Source organism: Eucalyptus grandis, chromosome 1, assembly GCF_016545825.1.
Source record: "Eucalyptus grandis isolate ANBG69807.140 chromosome 1, ASM1654582v1, whole genome shotgun sequence".
Taxonomy (NCBI): Eukaryota; Viridiplantae; Streptophyta; class Magnoliopsida; order Myrtales; family Myrtaceae; genus Eucalyptus; species Eucalyptus grandis.
Genome location: NC_052612.1, coordinates 53,153,231 through 53,171,538, shown reverse-complemented (window position 1 = coordinate 53,171,538; position 18,308 = coordinate 53,153,231). Strand labels below are relative to the sequence as shown.

The following is an 18,308-nucleotide window of genomic DNA, read 5'->3' as shown; positions in this document are numbered from 1 at the left end:
TTGATTCTGTGGATTCGGTTGCTGAGCATATAGTACCATGTTGGGCTGTTCTTCTTTTGACTTTATGATGCTTTGAATGCAAGAAAGAACCCCACCCAACTCAGCATCCAAACCACATTGACACTCCTCTCATGAAATGTCCTCTCAACCCAGACATTTTTAAGAAATAAATAAACGAATGAAGTCGTTATGGTAAACCCATGTGAGATTTGTCAGAACATTAAGTGGTTTTTTCCCTTGTCTATTACGAACCATTCATACTTTGATTAAGGGGGAAGATTGAGAGGTACATACATGCTGTTGTGCTATTAGGCCCAGAGGAAAATCTGTCTCCGGGTCCATTTGCATGATGGATGTCCACATACTGCCAAAAGCACTCATTGGGAAACTTCTCCTCTTGTGGAATTTGAGGTTTTTGAGCATTGTCCGGGGCGCTAATTGAGGAACGATAATGCTTGCTAACGTGGTCACTGCGATCACCTTGAGGAATGATTGATGTCCGAACTCTCCAAAAATAGGCTTTTGCTCTTTTATCCATACCAACACTAATCGAGGGGAAAGGTATTAAAAAAAAATTATAAATCTATTTATTGGTACATACGCCTTTCCTAAAAATTTTCCGATTAGTACTAATCGAGTTCATCTTACCAATTTAGTCTGGAAATCACCGACATAGATATTGACTGTTTAATGTAGCATGATTAACGCTTTAAATATTTTTCAAATGTTTTTAAATATTTTTCATTATTTTTTCTTTGTTTTTTTCCCCCTCTTTCTTGCAAGCTTGTGCTGGTGGCCAGTGAGGGCTGGCCTCGCTTGAGCAAGCACCGGCAAGGGTGACCCTCGCTTAGGTGAGGCCAGCCCTCATCGGGCAATTGAAGAAAGAGAAAGATTTTTTTTTAAAATTTAATTTTAAAAAAATATATATCTTTAGAAAATTACAAAAATGTTCATGCCAATGCCAACCTGCCATATAAGATAGTTGGCATCCACTTTAGCAATTTTCAACTGAAATTGGCTTGATGGACTTAATTAATATTAATGTGAATTTGGTATCAATGTAAGAAATTTGGGATTTTTTTTTATTTATATTTGTTCTTAATAAAGTGACTCATTAAAAAAGAAAAAGAAGAAGAGAGAATAAACAAGAACTTGGGTTGCTTTGTGATGAATTTCCCTTTTGGAAGGTTATTTATCTCCTCAATAGGAACTGCATGAATCCATCTTAATCATATATTATTTATTCAGACCAATGAACAAAACTTGATAATTATATCTTCTTCTTCTTCTTCTTCTTCTTTGGTAATTTAAGTATTTTTTCTAGAATACTTAATAGAGGTAAGGATGGTTTCAAAGTAAAAACTTGAAACTCAAGAAATAAATCGGTGAGAACTTGTTCAATTCTAAGTTCCAAGATATATAGAGTAGGTTTCAGGTTCCAAAAATCAAGGAACTTATTTCGATGAGTATGCTTTAGGTAGGTAGAATTTGGAATTTAGAATTTAAAATTTAAAACAAGTTTTTATGTCTTTCATGGTTTAGGTTTTCGCGCAATCCCATGATTTTCCATAGCTCCGATAATGAGTGTATAATTTGGAACTACTAGTCTGAGCTTCCATTTTATAACTGAGACTTTATTTTATTTCATATTATTCATGTATCTAAATATAAATTGTGATTAGTAGATTGTAGCAACAAATGGAGGTCATTAAAAGAAATGATTCGTTGCAATCGTTTAGTCAATAATACAAATGAAAACTATGTAGAACGCGCAACAAGCTGTGGAACTTGGACAAGATATGTTTCAACTTCCAACTTATAGGGAATGCATAGTATATTCCAAGTTCTAAAAAATAAAGAATTTATTCTAGCAGGTAGATTTCAAGTTTCAAGTGGAAATTATACGAAATCTAGAACAGGTCACATCTAACGCTTAGAAAACAAAAAGAAAGTGACTTTTCCCTCTACGTGTTCTCTTAATTTAAGACGGAAGCTTTTCATGAGTTGCAATACTTGTTCTTTGATTAATTTAGGATGGGCCCGATTTCAGCTGATTTGGATAATTCAAACAATAAGGTGGGCTAAACCCATTTCACTTGGGCTAATGAACCAGGCCCAACAGAAAAGGCTCATGAATATATCATGAAATGAAATCTCCCATAAGGTGAAACATGCATAAGACACCTAATAGGCAGTAGCTTGAGCTTTGCTTCCAATTTCAATTTATATCTTCCTATCTAATTAAAGCTAACCTAAAAAGATTATCTCAATCTCAGAGTTTTCCCCATAAAATTCCTTAAAGAGCCCTCGGTCAATAACAATAGTATAGTATTGAATCGTCATTAAAATCTAATTTTGTCATTTGTTGTAGTAACCAAGCACTGCTTTCACTTCTATTTTCCAATCATTTCATTCCAAATTCATTCCAGTCCGTTCCATTCTCATTACATTCTATTGGACATAGCCTCGGTATTTACATTTATTGAAAAATTTCCATAGAATAAGTATTTCGCACAAATAGTCTTAGAAAACAAAGATTTCTGTACTTCCAATAAAATAAATGCGGTTAGTTATAGTAGGGAATTAAAACACAGAAGTATATGATTATCCTAATTATATTCTGTAAGAAAGATGGAAAATCCAATTTCAATTTTGTAGTCTTTTTCATAGCACAAGTCCTAAACAATTACATATATTTAAATTACAAGCATGAACATAAACTCCCAATCTATTTTTTCTATAAAAAGCTGATGTTGAAGAGCATCTTGATCATATTCTTTTTCAAAAGTTGCGGATAATCGAATCCATCATATATATATATATATATATATATAGATATATTTAGGCAAGAGGAATATGATATAATCTTGGCTCAACTAGCCATGAAAGGAATAAGATGCAACCTACACGATTCATGCAGAAAAAGCCATCGGCATCTTATACTCATGCCATTAAAGTCTCTGAAAAAGGAGAGACGTGAACCGTTAGAACTCCATATGACTTAAATGTCAAAATCAATACAATCCATTACAATTTTCCATGAGAAAAATCAAAAGAGAGGGCATCTTCATGATGACCATGGATACGTAGGCACTTATCAAATTGTTAAAGGTGCCATGATGACAAGTGGCATCGTCAAGAATCACAAGAACAAGAAAAGGGTGCCTTGGATGATGCACGCTTTGACTTATAAAAATACATTTTTTTTTTCAGAAGATGGGCCTGATTAGAAATGTTTTCCATAAATAAGAACGTTGCTACAATTTGGAAAAAAAAAAAAAAAAAAGTCACTTTGTATGGGTAATTTGCGTAATTCCTCTAAGGCACGAGTCACATAGCTCGAATCATTACCACACTTATTTTAGCGGTGTTTTTTCTCCGATAAATGAGCTAATTTGATATATGTGAATCATACCTCAGAGGAAGTACTCAAGTATAACCACACAAAGTATTAACAATTTGAAAGTAGATTTAACTTATAAGTCACTTAATAAGACGCCTCCCTTTCAATGTGGGACTTTGGGATACTAATTATAGTGTTAGTATCTTATACTCAGTAAGTGTTTTTGACTTGTTCATATATACAACCAATTATTTTGTCACACATTATTAGACAATCGACCAGCGTATTACGCGGAAAAAGTTTATCATGTATTCTTCTTATGTTAACACTGTAATATTCTTGATTAAGAGAATATTCCACTTTACACTATATTAGAAATTATTCACGATATAAAGAAGAGGACATTAAAAATACTATATCCTATAGAAACTGATGTAGACTCAATCACTCTAAATCTCCAGCACGACCAATGGATTCTTGATTTCCTTTTCATCTTCACCAAACTTTAGGCATACCACATCCAACGGCCAGGATTGAGCCTGAAGCGTAACCAGAGTTAGAAGAATATCAGTAGGGGGGAGCCTCTTCATCTGTCTTCTTCTTTCCTTCTCCTTCTTCTTCGCCTCGTCCTCGCACTGTGAATTTCTAGAGAGAGAGAGAGAGAGAGAGAGAGAGATGTCGGACGAGGAACATCACTTCGAGTCGAAGGCAGACGCGGGCGCGTCCAAGACGTACCCGCAGCAGGCCGGCACCATCCGCAAGAATGGCTACATCGTCATCAAGAATCGCCCCTGCAAGGTCTCTCTCTCTCTCTCTCTCTCTCTCTTCCGCATATTCTGGTTCTGGGTTTATTTGGGTGACTGAGAATTTATGTGGGTATTCGATTAAACTGGCTAGATCTTTCCATGCAATGTTGGGAAGGCTCGGAATTTGTCGAGGAGTGTCTTTTCTTGGTGGGGGCGTAATTCAGTTATTTTTACTTTGAATCTTTTTGGTTGATTGTGAGAGATGAGCAGGGGAATGGTTTCCGGCGGATACTGTCCTTCTGGGTACTGTCGGAAATGCTAAAGATGGTTACTTTTTGTGCGTCCCTTTCATGCATCTGATTGAAACTCGCTTGTTTTGTAAAGTTCCGAATTTGTCGTGGATTTTCACCGGAGCAACAATTCTCATGATCTGTTGTGTTCTTCTGCTAGATGGGATGTCATGTGACAGGGTTAAGTCTTGCTAATTGGTTGATAATTAAGCCCTGGAGTTATAGTTTGAGGGTTGTGATCCCTACAATTGCATATCTTTTGAAACAATGATTCATTTTGATGTGCTGTCTGGTCTGCCTTTCCTCATGATGGGAGAAGCTATTCCTGTTCATTCATGTGCAATTCACTCGTATATTTGGAGCATACTGCATCACATTTGACGTTATCTGGATTATGGTCTGGCTCATAGATAATTTCTTGTCACGGTGGGGGCAGGTTGTAGAAGTTTCCACCTCAAAAACTGGCAAACACGGACATGCTAAGTGCCACTTCGTGGGGATTGATATCTTCAATGGGAAGAAACTTGAAGATATTGTTCCTTCGTCCCACAACTGTGATGTAAGCGCCCTAATGGCCATATCTTCTTTCAAAAGATCTCTCTTTTGTAAGTGGGTTTGTTCTTCTCTAATGTTTTCATTGTTCATTATGCAGGTTCCTCATGTTAATCGCACTGACTATCAGCTCATTGATATCTCTGAAGATGGTTTTGTGAGTGATTCTTCGCTTTATTGACAGATCATTTGCTTCACAAGGCACTCTTAACTGTTATATACATAAGATGGTGCTTGTAATATTGTTAACATGAGAAATGGATCATGGTCTATTTGAAAAGGGAAAATGCTCCCCTTTCTTTTTATGAATGAAGATTCCATAATGCGATCTAGATTTTGGATGTTAAGTACTCGAAAAAGTTTTGGCTTTTCATTTGAAGGAGAAGAAATGTGTCAATATTTACATCTTCTTTCTGAGAGGCATGATTATCAGAAAAGTTTCTCTCCTGGACTGTGAAGAACCATAGGTATTACAATTTTGAGTCAGTCTTCTTCTGATCAAAGCAAACTCCATGGGATGAATTGCACTTTTCAATTGAAGAAACTTTTTTCTTTGGAAAAAGATATCTTAATCCTGGAAGAGCTCAACCAGTATAAAGACTCTCTGCTCTCCTCCTCAAGACTTATTTTTAACAATTTGTGTTGAACATCTTTCAGGTCAGTCTTTTGACTGAAAATGGAAACACCAAGGATGATCTGAGGCTTCCCACCGATGACAGTCTGCTTAGCCAGGTATCACTTTGCGACATGCATATTTTCTTATCCCAGTCTTTGTTTTTTCAACTTGCTTATTTTATTTTTAGTTTATCTAACTTCTCACACTTTCTCCTTTAACAGATTAAAGATGGGTTTGCTGAAGGAAAGGACCTTGTGGTGTCAGTCATGAACGCAATGGGAGAGGAGCAGATCTGTGCTCTCAAAGATATTGGTCCTAAGAACTAAAATGAATCACTACTGTTCTATCAGCCAGTCATGGCAGCAAAACTTTTTAATGTTGCTAACAGAGTTTTCTTACATTCCTAAATCTTATTCTAGCCGTGTGATTGTAATGATGAGGAGTGATGAATCCGATGATAGTAATGGCAAGAGGTACTACTAATCCTCTCTGCCTGTACCTCTGTTGTAAAACCTTGCTCTCCCTGTGAAGAGGATTACGTGGTTTAATGTCTTATATCCTGTCTTCATTCTCAAGCATTTGTTTTCTAGTTAGATTTGCATTTCCAAGCTTAGCTAAGATGCTACCGGGTGCTGTAATACTAGCTTTTTGAACCTTGTGTTTCTTGCATGGCCCGAGTTTGGCTTTGTACCCGTTGCAGACTTTTGCATCATAGAGGTGCGTTGCCCCCTCAAGCGACAATCAATAGTTCATAGCATAGTTTATCTCTTGATGGAAGAAAGTTATGATCATCTTAATCAATCTGTTTTCTTATATGTGCCTGAATTCTAGTGAAATTGTGCTCTTCATTTTGTGAGCTTCATATATTTAGGATGAAGTTCAGATCAAATCGAGCTTTTGTTTACCTATGAGCCACTAGACATGCTCTGTTCGATGGGGTTTCATTCTCATGTAGTAGAGAGAGCCAAGTGCAAAGCATCAAGCTTGACGGATAGCAGAAAGTATTCCTTGTCACCCGATCCGGAGACCTTGCCCTTGAAGTGCTTGTTTAAACAGCCCGGAAGGGTTTCATTTTTGACTGCACCGTTTGTTTTCGCTTGCTTATCTGTTCTTATGTTCACATCTGATCCATCATCTCCATTCACAGATGCTGATATATTTACCCGCATCTGATTTGCTACAAATTGATAGTAGATCACAGTGTGCAATCTTCCATAGTCACACTAGCAGCCATCTCACTATGGCTTTCCTCTTTCCGTTGGCCATACGGCCTTATATAAGCGTAATCAGTTTGAATGTGCTGAGAAATTTTTTCACTGGGCTGTTTGCTCATCTGGGAAAACTAGACTTCATCACTTTTGTTGATCACTATAATCTGTTAATGAACCTCAGCTAAGTACGCAGACAACCTCACACAAGCAAGGGAAGGAGAGCAACAACTGGTGCCTATTCAACGAAACATAAATGCATTAATAACTACATTGACATTATATTTCTGCGTTTTTAGTTTTCGACCGGCGATGGACACGCCTGCAGAGGTCCTTGGATCCTTACTGCTGTGTCATGGCCCCAAGCGCATCGGTTAGAACTGTACAGTTACTGCAGATGAAAGGCTTTCTCTCCGTCCACCGAAGGAAGTACCCTGGTTTGGAGAATACAGTAATTTCTGGCCTGTTATATCAATCAAAGTTCATGAACATTGATAAAAATGACTTGGTCTCCTGCAAGATGACTGCAAAGCAGGCAAATAACATGTCTTATCAATTGTTTCGCGCTATGCGGTATACATTGAATCACAAGTTGCACCATAATGTGATTAGTGAAAGTTAGCCAAGGTACAATCATTAAGTTTCACTACTCACACTGGCACTGCCACATATGAAGGATGCCAATCCCCAAACGGTTATAACAAGCGACAGGATCTTGAATCCGCTCATCGAATCTTTCAACAATATAACGGCAGCGATGCTTGTAAGAGGCACCCTCACGGCATTCAAGACACCGGCGAGGATGGTCGACGACAAGAAAAGCACGGCAGTGCCTCCGAGGACTCCCAACTGGAAAGTTATGGCGGCCCATGTCATAACTAAGTAATATGAGCTCTTACCGCCCTTGAAAGTTCTTGCCTCCTCCGCCATTCCTTGAAAATCATTATTCAAGGCGACACCAATCGTTGTGAGTACGAAAGCGAAAGAAGAAACCATGACCTGTTGCTCCAACACCACATGGAACGATCTTCTTCCGAGATACTTGATGAAGACGAGCTCCGAGAGAGCGAAGATGAGCCCGTGGAGTGCGGATCCCAAGACGTCCCACATGAAGCCCATGATGTATTGGCTATTGGTGACATTGCCATATCGGTCTGAATTCGAGTCCAAAGCGATTATTACCATGGCTGCTGAAATTATCACGATGCCATTGATCATAGACAAAGTTAGTTTGTTCTTGACTAAGAGGTATCCAAATAGTGAAGAGAACACCAAAGATGACGATGCCAGTAGAGACGAGGTCGACGCAGGTAGGTAGGCATAAGCATAGGCATACATGAGATTGTCAGCAGCGCTTAAGAAACCTAAGACTAAATAAGAAAGGGCGAGCTTTACGTTTAGAGGGGTTGGGGAAACTTTGCAGATGAAGTACGTTAAGAACAAGATGAGCGCAGTCAAGGGCCATCCGGCGACGGCCACCCACGAGATGATCCATTTGCTTTTGCCGCCGTTTGTGTAATAGACACGGGAAAGAAGGCTCGAAGCAGGGAAGGCTGTGAGCATCAATCCGCCACTCAGAAGCAAAAGAATCCAATGCGAGATCGGTTTGCTGTTATATGATTCCCAAGCCCTGCTTCTAGCAGCAGACATTTGGTCCCAGAAATTCGGAGACGGTTTCTTGGGCGATCCCTCTTCCATTCTTGTCCCCTACCATAGAAATTAAGTGGCATGAGTAAACAGTATGCTCATACAAAATGCTAAATCAATAAAAGTCGCATGAGTTAAGGGTCTTGAACATTTCTGTCTTTAATTTCGAAGCTGAAGACAGTTAATCAAACTTCATCCAACTACAAGAGAAGAACACCACCCCTAAAGGAACGCATGAAGAGTAGAGTCTTTTGTCGCAGTAAACAACCTGATTCACCACCTTTCACTTGAATTCAATCATTTGGAAAACAACAAATAGCATGCACGGTTGCAGTTTGGAGGAGCAATCCAGGGCTCCTATAGGAAAGGATCACCAGACGAGAATGGGATTATTGGAAGTTCAAGTGGCTGAATGAAGCAGCTACTTCTGGAGACTTTACTCGACAGCTGACAATCGCCACTATATCTTGTGGAAGAATTCAAGTCATGCATCCTCAAGAGAGGATTAAGAAAGGACTCGAAATTCCCATTTCCCAGGTAATTTCAAGCAAGCCGAGTACTTCCTCGGTCTAGCAAAATGAGCGAAACAAAGCTGTGATATTTCTGATACACTGAAGATCACAAGTTTTTTTTTTTTTTTTCACAGCAAAAAAGGTCCAAAATCTCTCTTTATTCTCAGAGGAGCCAAAGCATCTCCAGCTTTTAACAGGAAACGGACCAGAACTCATTAAACCATAACTGTAAAAGCGGTTTCCATCAATTACACAAGATTGCAGGAACCAAATATTCCATGAATCAAGCATATCCTCTTCACCAATCGTTCCCGCAAATCACAGCATAATCAGACACGGCGTCAAACCATTTCCCAATACGTGGAGGTCACAACTAACAAGCGACAATAGTTTCTCTCCAAAATCAATCACGAGTTCTTGGAAATTAAGAATCAATTCAGCTAAAGGGACTAAACTAAATTCTGAAAGCATCTCCTTCTGTCGTCCATGCCGATCATTCTTGCAGGAACAAACAGATGCTTCAGCTCCATATCAGAACTAACGAGAATTGCTTAGAGAACCACCAAAAACAAAAGCCTTTTTTTTATCTTCTCCCTCTCTCTTTCAGTCAACCCAAGAAACCACAAGAGAAGAAAAACCCATCAACAACACAAGAAAAACGAACTGGGTCTAAGAATCAGATGAGCAAAACGGGTTCAGAAGACACTCACCTCGTGCGAAAGCGAGAGAGACATAGAGACACGCCAATTCAACAGTCTCGTCGACTGGAAGCCTCCGAGATCGCTATGAATGTTTCTCCTTCGTTTTTGGATGCCGTTGAATCGTGTGCTCGGGGTTAGAGACGACTAGGTGGGTGGTACAGCACGGTCCCAGTCAGTGGGGGGAGGAGGTTGGTGATGGTGGTGGCAGGCTGGCCGCGTGGGCAACATTCATTCCAATTCCCAAGCCCCTCAAGTTCCACCCTTTTGACTTTCTTGAGTTCCCATTTGCCAAGCCCGCGAGATCAGTGGAGTTTTTACATGAGGATTGACGCGTGCAAGTAAAAGATAAAGAGGGGATTTCGTCACGTTTTTGGAGTTCTGCTGAGATGGTCCGGATGAAAGAAAAAACCGTTTTCACAGGCAAGATCCTTGGTCGGTTGTTTTTACGACAATCGTGCTTTTTGTTGGTGGTTGTAAAATGAAGTCGTGTCCTAATCTAGGGGCGAAAAATGCGAAGGGAAGCCGTGAACACGATGCTTCTCGCCCCTGGTGTTTCTCTAAAAAAAATCCATCCTTTCCTTTTTGTTGGGCTAAGGCGGTGAATGTATGGAAGCCAACTCTCTCGCTTTGCATTTACCTTCGATGAATGTGTGCCGCTTGCAATGTTTGGCATATTTAGTAGTATTAATCTTGTGATTTATTAGCAAAAATAGAGTTATTCGTTTTGTCAGCGGTGCTTCAACTCTAGGGTCATGGTCATCAAAATCGATGAGTTGATTATAAGTCTTAAAAGATCAAAAAATCAATTTTAAAGATTCTCGCGAAATCAATAATTCCATCTAAAACCTTATAGGTAGAATAAAAAATTATATGCAATTACGAATTAGGAAATAAATCCTAATTTAGAGATATGTCTATCAACTTATGGATATAAACATTAGATATTAATTGACATATATTAGGCTATAAAGTATTCAAATCAAATTTAGATAAAATAATTACCTGATTTCACGAGTAAAATTGCCAAATTTCAGCTCAACGGAATCGGCTCGATGGATGACCACCGGGAAAGGGCTGCGGCACACGATGGTGGGGAGGGCTCGTGGCTCGGTGAGGGCTACGGCGGTGTTGTCGGACACAACCGAAAGTCTTCAAGTGAACTTTCTTATTTGCTGAACGTCCCCTCCTCGGTTTGCCTCCAATTATTATATTTTAATACAAACTCCTTTGACCGCCGTTTGGAGTGATCCTCTTAACCTGCAGGGGCACAACACAATTTACTGCAAAGAGCGCCAGGGGGCATTTGGTGTGACGCAACGCCAGCAGCGTCGTCGATCGTAGGATGGAGCAGCTACAGGTTTTTCGGTGCAAGATCACGAATAGCTTTGTCGTCACGACGCGGGTCTTCTCGGATCAGCACAGGTAGCAGGGACGCCCCCAGATAAGTGACAGCAACAACGTCGTCCGCGTTGGTACTGGAAGGAGCGGGCACGGACTGAAAGCAGCAGCGTCTTACTTGAGTCGGGCGCGGATGGAAGCTCGGCGAGGATCAGCAAGCAATAACTCGGCACGGACAAGGCTCGGGATGACGACTGGAGCAGCAGCACGGCGGAGCAGCAATCTCGGTCGTCTCTAGCCAGGGATGTGGATCACGAGCGGCAACGATTTGGGCTTGCGGCGGCGGCGCAAGCAGTGGATCGGCAGCAAGACTCAGCAGCGTCGGTGCGAAGCTCGCAGCAAGAAAACAACGTCGGGCTGTGGAGATAGAGGAGCTCAGTCGCGGTCCTCTGGGGAAGAAGACGACCCACTCCTCCTCCCTTACTCCTCCTCCCTTTCTCTCTCTCGATGTGCCGTGTATTCAATGTATTGTTGCCACTCCTCTTTTTGTTTCCAAGTAAGGTTGCCACCTTTTTTTTTTTTTGATGTCTTTCTCCTTTGATAAGCAGCAAGATGTTTGCTTGTGGAAAGAATCGAAGTGTATATCTTTCTTTCCTTATTCTAAATATACAAATATATTTGACTTGATTTCATCCATGCCCATATGGATACCCATCTTATATAGGTGCATTTGTTTCGTGGAATACATTTTTGGGGAAAACATTTTCCTCATTTTCAAGTGAGTCACTCAGGAAAATGAGTCAATGAAAACGTTTTCCTCAACCGAAAATGTTTTCTAACAAAGATTAAATTCGGGAAAATAATTTCTCCTTTGAAAGTACTTGGAAAACGATTTTCGAATCTACCAAAACTTAGATTTGATGCTTGGTTTACAAACAATTATTCTTATAAAAATATATTTTTAAAAAAAATTGAAATTGAATTTTTTTAAAAAAAAATTAAAATTTGAAAAACATTTTAAAAATAAAAACAAAAATTTCGAATTTGCTTCTTTTTCTTTTTGCTCTTCTTCATCCGTCACCGGCCACAAGGACAACTAGTGAGCTCTGGTCTCACTAGATCGAGCGATCTCATGGCCTTCGACAACAAGGCTTGAGCTTGCCTGAGACCGATGAGCCTCAAGCCTTGCTAAATTGGGTGAGCTCGTGGCCTCCAGCAATGAGCCTCAAGCCTCACCATATTGGACAAGCTTGCAGCCTCTAGCGGCTAGCTGGTGAGCTCGCCACCTCGGCGGCAAATGGAGCTCACCCCTTGTAAGCCGGTGGGAACAAATTGCTAAAGGGATGACATGAGGAAGCTGAGGAGTGAAGGACAAGAAGAAGAAGAAAAAGAAAAAAAAGAAAAAAGGGAATAAAAAGAAAGAAAATAAAAGTAAATAAAAAACAACAATATTAAAATTTTAAGTTTTTAAAATTAAAAATTCATTTTTCTTCCAAATGATGAAGTGTGAAATTATTTTTTAATGAGATTAAAACGGTAGAAAACACTTTCAATTATACATCACCAAATAAAGGAAAACAAACTACATTTTTGGAAAATGCTTTCCCATAGAAAGCATTTTTCTTTATCATTAAGTTTTTCGTGAAATAAACACACCCATAGACTAATTCCGCTTTCCTCCTCAAAATTTGCCGATCTTCTTTTTTTTTTTTTTGATTCACATGTCTATGTCTACTAGCTCGATTGAATCCTCAACAACGAACCTCCATGTATATATTCCTAAAATCTTCCCAAATTCAACCGGGTAATGCAATCTTTCCGAGTGTGGCATCGACGCGGAAAAATTTCAACCCCAATAATGAACAATTTGACCGAATTCTTTTAGTTTATGGGCCTAGTCTTTTATTTGAGTCCACCTGCCGCTGGTCCAGATTAAAATGTAACTAATGGAAATATGAACAATGTAATAAATTAATTAATATTTTTGCTAGGGATTAGGTCGATCCCTAATTTTCTATGCAATTAATAAACGACCGGGTTGCCACAACTTAGGTACCAACAATGTATGAGATTATTTACATTTTATATTACTGAAGATTTCAATTACTAATGTATATACAATCCCCCTTTTAGTCACTAATGATTAGTAAGTCCTCATATTAGGTTACGCTATAGTGCTTCCATTGCACATTTATATCACCCGAAAGTAGAGAGTAACATCTAGCACATATTTAGGCCTATGGAATTAATATGTCTATGGTTATGATGGAATTCAAATGGGCACTCAAATTGAGCGATATCGTATATAAGGTAATCATTATCGATTTCATGCAATAATCAATATTAAAATTTTCCACTTTTTTCGATTAAATTTTGAGGATTTACTAGTGGCCACCATCTCCTTATAAAATCAAGGAAGTTTGGGAGGTTCGAAACCCAATTCGTCAAAGTAAGGAGGGTTCCACGGGTTCAAGATATTTCTCCAAGTGGGCCCGCTGGGGCCCACTAAAACTCCTCGTTAAAGAACTTCAAATTCCAGGAATACATCCGACCGATAAAAATAATAATAATAATAAATAAAAAAGGAAAGAGAACAGAGGAGGTTTTAATACAGTAAAGCCCAAGTCAAAGGCCTCGCTAGTAAGCAGCCATGTTTGCCGTTTAATTAAGGGTGAAAAGAGAAGGGGGAGGGAAGAAGTCAACCAAACTAACGGCAGCGATCCCACCACGCCTCGCATGACCCGGACCACCCCCCAACCCCATAATAATAATAATAATAATATTTAAAAAATAAAATAAAATAATATTTAAAAAATTAAATAAAAAGGGCTATTATTTAAAATAAATGATCAAAAAAATTCATTTCAGCAGTGAGACCACCTGAGTCAAACACAGGTCAAAAGGACAAATGTCTCTTTCTCTCTTTTCACTTGTTGTTGTTCAGTACCACAAGTCGGTCCTTTTTTTCCTCCTTGAAGCTTCTTCGCCAACGCAACCCCGATATCCCCCAAAACCCTCCTCCGTCCCCCAGAAGCTTCTCCCTTTCTCTCTCTACCCCCCACCCTTCCCTTTCTCTCTCTACCCTCTGGTCCCCTTCCGAGTGCCTAGCGCATCGCGCTCTGCCGTCGGCTGCGGCGGCGGCGGGGAGGTGGCTCCGTCCCCGTTCGGATCGGTGTGGAGAGCGAGCACGCGCCGGTCCCCCCGATGGAGGACCGCGGCAGCGACACCTCCGATGCCCTCCAGACCGACGACGAGACGACGGAGGAGTCGGAGTCGGAGTCCGAGGAGGAGCGCCTCCGTGACCTGCAGGAGTTCCGCGTCGCCCGGCTCGGCGAGCCCCGCGGACCCCCGCTGGCGGCGGCGGCGGGGGGCGGCGGCGGGCGGCTGGAGGCGACGAGCTTGTGCGCGGGTGGTGAGTTCTCTCCTCCTCCTGCCGCTGCTGCTTCCGGGATCATCCCGGTTCTCTGTTTTTGGTTTTCGTTGCGTTTATGCGGCGGCTTGGGTTTGGTAGTGAGGCTGAGTCGGTGGGCTTTTGTGTTGTCGATTTATGGCAGGTTCGCATGTGATCTCTGCGTCGAGAGAGGAGCCGGAGGTAAATGTTCTCTCTCGATGATTCCCCCTCGCTCATTTCATTTGTGGGTATCGGCTTGATCTTAGAAGGCGTCTGTTGAAGTTGTGAATGATGATGGTTTTGGTTTCTCGAAAGTGGGCTGCTTTCTAGCTGATAGCTATAGATTTGTCTCTGCTGATGTAGATGCCAGTTCTAGCTCTCTATGGGAATTAAAAATGACTTTGTGGTGTGAATTAGCGTTTGACCGTCTACGTTTCGTCAAGTTTGACCAGGTTCCCTTTCTGATTCATATTTTATTTGGCGCATTCTGCATTTGAGCTTGTTGTCCGGGTCGCTTTGTTGATACGCAACGATTGGTTTGTTTATTTATCTTTATCTTTTTCGCTTTCGACTTTTGATTAGGAAATGAGCGTGAAGACCTTTTCGTAACTTTGGTGTCTAGATTAAAATTTGTAATTAGGTGAATTATATGTTTCATATCTTAAACGGAATATGTATGTGTGAGCTTTTTATGCATGGCTTACACTGTCACTCTGAGGAGGTAGTTCTAAGTTTGCAGACTGCCGAAAGCATGAGTCACATCAAAAGCAGATCTGGATTTATGGAAAGATCAGGCTGTCAGGGCTGTTGTTGTTTATGTGGATCTAGGCATGTCTCCCATTTTAGATGAAGCCTGGAAATTTATGCTCGAATTCAATTCTAGAGGAAGCCTGAGAGGCAGTTTAAGTTGACTGGTGCTGTTGACTAGGTTTACTGAAATTTGGGTTTGAAGACATATATATTCCTGCAGAGTTTCGGATGCATCTTAAGTCGCGAGAGCTCTTTTTGAAGTTTTGGCTTTAGAGAAGTATTGTGGCCAAAATTATATATGTTCAAAGGGGAATCATAATGTTATTGGTTGTTAGGCTCTGCATATTAACAGGGTTTGTTATTATGTATGCTTAGGGATCAAATCACTGCTAGGTAGTGTAAGATGAATTGGAATGTTAAAAGGGATTAGATCCAACCAAGGTTAATACTCACCTACATTTACATTTTGTTGTCGATTGCTTAGTTAGAGTTATACTTATCGAAGATTTTGACTTTCATATGTGAAAAAAGGAGGGTGAGGGCATATATGGCTTAGGTGTTTCCTGCTTGAAGTTCCTGCTATTAGCTCGTTGAACTTTTCACTTCGAGGCATGGATTTTTCCTTGCATCTCATCACGGCCATTCGCAGTTCATTTGAGATTGATTTATGATCAACTGCTGTGAGGTAGATTTTTCCTAGTGTCCATTTCCGTTAATCACTTCCCTTTAGGCAGGAAAAAGTACAAGATAGTTCCCCCAATTATAGGAATCAGAATCTAATGTAACCTTGAAAGTTCATCTCAACTCTAGCATATTGTGGGCTGATGTTTTGTTTTGTGAAATGGGTAAGGTTGTTTGTTTGCATGTGCTGCCTGTATTAAAGTCATGATAGAATAAATTTCTGTTTGGTCTCTAATTAGTCTGGATCTTATTTTTTCTCGTGTATTTCATTTCCTCTTCTTTAGGAGCGAGCTAATCAGTTGAATGGGGAACTTGGATCTGACATCACGGGTGAGGCTGCAGAAACTTACTCGAGGAACCCTCGTACTGTTTGTCCATCTATTTCATCTGGACTGTTGCTAGTCTCTGTTTCTCAGTCCATTTCATCAGTTGCCAGTTCGACTCCTCTAGACCGTAAACTGCCACCAACTACAAAGGTCACAGATTCATGTACTGTACGTTCTAAGGTACGGAATTCTTCTGATTGTGGGACTACATCTGCTGTGAAGGCATCTGGAGGAGATGGGTACAATTGGAGGAAATATGGTCAGAAGCAAGTTAAAAGTCCTAAAGGTTCCCGAAGCTACTTTAGGTGCACTAATTCTGACTGTTCTGCCAAAAAGATCGAGTGCTCTGATCTGTTGAGCCAAACGACAGAGACTGTTTATAGAAGTTCACATAATCATGATCCACCTCAGAAAGTCAGAGATGGGCGGCAAAGGAGTCGGGTCAAGTCATCCAGAATCATTGTGGAGAGTGAGGTTGCCAAACATCCGGTAAGAATGCTTCCTGAATCAGATCCATCTGTAGCTTCAAGAGAACAGAAAAATGAATTACCATCGTCAGTTCCTGGAAGAGAAATACAAGAGGCAAATGGCTTTGATGCAAATTATGGAATCGTGGCCAAGCAGGGAAACGACAATGATCCAGAGCTGAAGCCAAGGCAAGTCGATCATATATTAGTCTGGATCTTACGTACTGAGCATGGTTAATGTAGTTTGTGTTTTGACTCTTATACCTTTTGCTCCTTGTTTTGATCTCTAGGGGGAAGAAAAATAGGTTGATTCGCTCGAGTTCTCCCTTAAAACCTGGGAAGAAACCGAAATTTGTTGTGCATGCTGCGGGTGACGTTGGGATATCTGCTGATGGATACAGATGGCGCAAGTATGGACAGAAAATGGTTAAGGGAAACCCTTATCCGAGGTATGTGCTTATATGTTGAAAGGTTCTTTGAGAGTTAATATCGTCTCATCTGAATTGGCAGAGAATGCTATACAACTTAAACAGTCTCTATTGTGCGGATTCGCTAATCAACTTTGTTGGGATTGTGCTTGTCACATGAAATAAATTCCAGGAACTACTACAGATGCACCTCTGCTGGATGCCCTGTACGTAAACAAGTTGAAACAGCACTAGACAATGCTAGTGCCGTTACAATAACTTACAAGGGGATACATGACCATGATAGGCCAGTGCCCAAGAAAAGGAATGGCCCACCAAGCGTCCCTTTGATTGCAGCTGCTTCTTCAGATTCGTTGCACAGCACACCGATCAAGAAGTCCGATGGATTGCGAGATCACACTTCACCAACGCAGTGTTCAGTGGACTCAGAAGGAGAGTTATCAAGCCAGGCCCTAGACTTGGGAGGTGAGAAGGCGATCGAATCAGCTAGAACTCTTCTGAGCATCGGTTTTGAAATCAAGCCCAGATGAACGTACGCTCATGACTGGTGCAGAAGGTTTAAGCTTGTGCTCTTGTTAAAAATGACTAGAGATGGTTTCTTCGGCTTTTTACTTCACTGCTTTTGCTCTGTAATTTGCTTCGGTTATTATGCCAGTCTTCTTTGCATAGTTTTACGCACCTGGTCTTTGTTTACACGAGTGAGTGGTGGATCTCCATCGTAAGACTGAAGGAGAAGAGATGATGAACGCCGAGACGGTTCTCTTGCAAACAAGCCAGCACATCCGTTCAGAAGTGTTGTCATGGATGAACAAGATGTCGTACCAGTCGTTCCAGCCAGCATATCCGTTCAGAAATGTTGTCATAGCTGAACACGATGTGGTACGACGAGGCGAAGTCGGCCAGATCTAGGCCTTGTGACACAAGGGTCAGTATGGCCCAGGTGAATTTCTTTGCAGAGTGTTTATAAGTTACTCTCGGTTGGTAAATTGATAAGGGAACACACTGCTCCCACTAGGCATAGTACGTGGTCCAAAAACAGGCAACGCTTGAAGTAGCATTGTTGTTTTCATTGGTAATTTACAATGCACGAATCGAATTGGACAAATTTCCACTGACAGCCAATATCAGAAGTCATCATCTTAGTTAACATAATATATTGCGGCCCGACCGCATGTTTTCCTCCATGGTACAGACATGTTGAGTAAACGGCGAATCCATTCCTGTCCAATAGAACACGGGCAGGCGTCTCGGGTCCTTGGAATCCAAATTTCCTCACTCCCGACCGGTCGGTACCAAAATAAATCAGCTGTCT

At 40.7% G+C, this 18,308-nt stretch overlaps 3 protein-coding genes across 3 annotated transcripts; 2 read left to right on the top strand and 1 right to left on the bottom strand.

The window, feature by feature from the left end:
- Window positions 1-3,891: 3,891 nt before the first annotated feature.
- LOC104436092 (eukaryotic translation initiation factor 5A) lies at window positions 3,892-6,122 on the top strand. The gene is made up of 5 exons (XM_010048809.2): window positions 3,892-4,141; window positions 4,816-4,938; window positions 5,032-5,088; window positions 5,589-5,663; window positions 5,769-6,122. The coding sequence occupies exons 1-5, from the start codon at window positions 4,019-4,021 to the stop codon at window positions 5,871-5,873; spliced, it is 483 nt and encodes a 160-aa protein (XP_010047111.1). The 5' UTR covers window positions 3,892-4,018; the 3' UTR covers window positions 5,874-6,122.
- A 1,071-nt stretch (window positions 6,123-7,193) lies between these two features.
- On the bottom strand, window positions 7,194-9,916 carry LOC104436091 (probable purine permease 5). The gene is made up of 2 exons (XM_039302032.1): window positions 9,625-9,916; window positions 7,194-8,462 (listed from the first exon to the last, which is right to left on the bottom strand). The coding sequence occupies exons 1-2, from the start codon at window positions 9,646-9,648 to the stop codon at window positions 7,392-7,394; spliced, it is 1,095 nt and encodes a 364-aa protein (XP_039157966.1). The 5' UTR covers window positions 9,649-9,916; the 3' UTR covers window positions 7,194-7,391.
- Window positions 9,917-13,897: 3,981 nt separating this feature from the next.
- On the top strand, window positions 13,898-17,689 carry LOC104436089 (probable WRKY transcription factor 32). Its single transcript, XM_010048806.3, has 5 exons — window positions 13,898-14,365; window positions 14,508-14,545; window positions 16,060-16,757; window positions 16,859-17,017; window positions 17,169-17,689. Exons 1-5 carry the CDS (start codon window positions 14,158-14,160, stop codon window positions 17,524-17,526), a joined length of 1,461 nt encoding a protein of 486 aa, XP_010047108.1. The 5' UTR covers window positions 13,898-14,157; the 3' UTR covers window positions 17,527-17,689.
- The last annotated feature ends 619 nt before the right edge of the window (window positions 17,690-18,308 follow it).

Bases quoted from the DNA above. Each gene is read 5' to 3' on its own strand.
- LOC104436089 (XM_010048806.3), top strand. From the start codon at position 14,158: ATGGAGGACCGCGGCAGCGACACCTCCGATGCCCTCCAGACCGACGAC. The intron at 14,546-16,059 runs GTAAATGTTCTC...CCTCTTCTTTAG, and splicing joins CGTCGAGAGAGGAGCCGGAG to GAGCGAGCTAATCAGTTGAA. The intron at 17,018-17,168 runs GTATGTGCTTAT...AATAAATTCCAG, and splicing joins AAGGGAAACCCTTATCCGAG to GAACTACTACAGATGCACCT.
- LOC104436091 (XM_039302032.1), bottom strand. From the start codon at position 9,648: ATGTCTCTCTCGCTTTCGCACGAG. The intron at 8,463-9,624 runs GTGAGTGTCTTC...TTTCTATGGTAG, and splicing joins CTCTCTCGCTTTCGCACGAG to GGGACAAGAATGGAAGAGGG.
- LOC104436092 (XM_010048809.2), top strand. From the start codon at position 4,019: ATGTCGGACGAGGAACATCACTTCGAGTCGAAGGCAGACGCGGGCGCG. The intron at 4,142-4,815 runs GTCTCTCTCTCT...CGGTGGGGGCAG, and splicing joins TCAAGAATCGCCCCTGCAAG to GTTGTAGAAGTTTCCACCTC. The intron at 5,664-5,768 runs GTATCACTTTGC...CTCCTTTAACAG, and splicing joins ATGACAGTCTGCTTAGCCAG to ATTAAAGATGGGTTTGCTGA.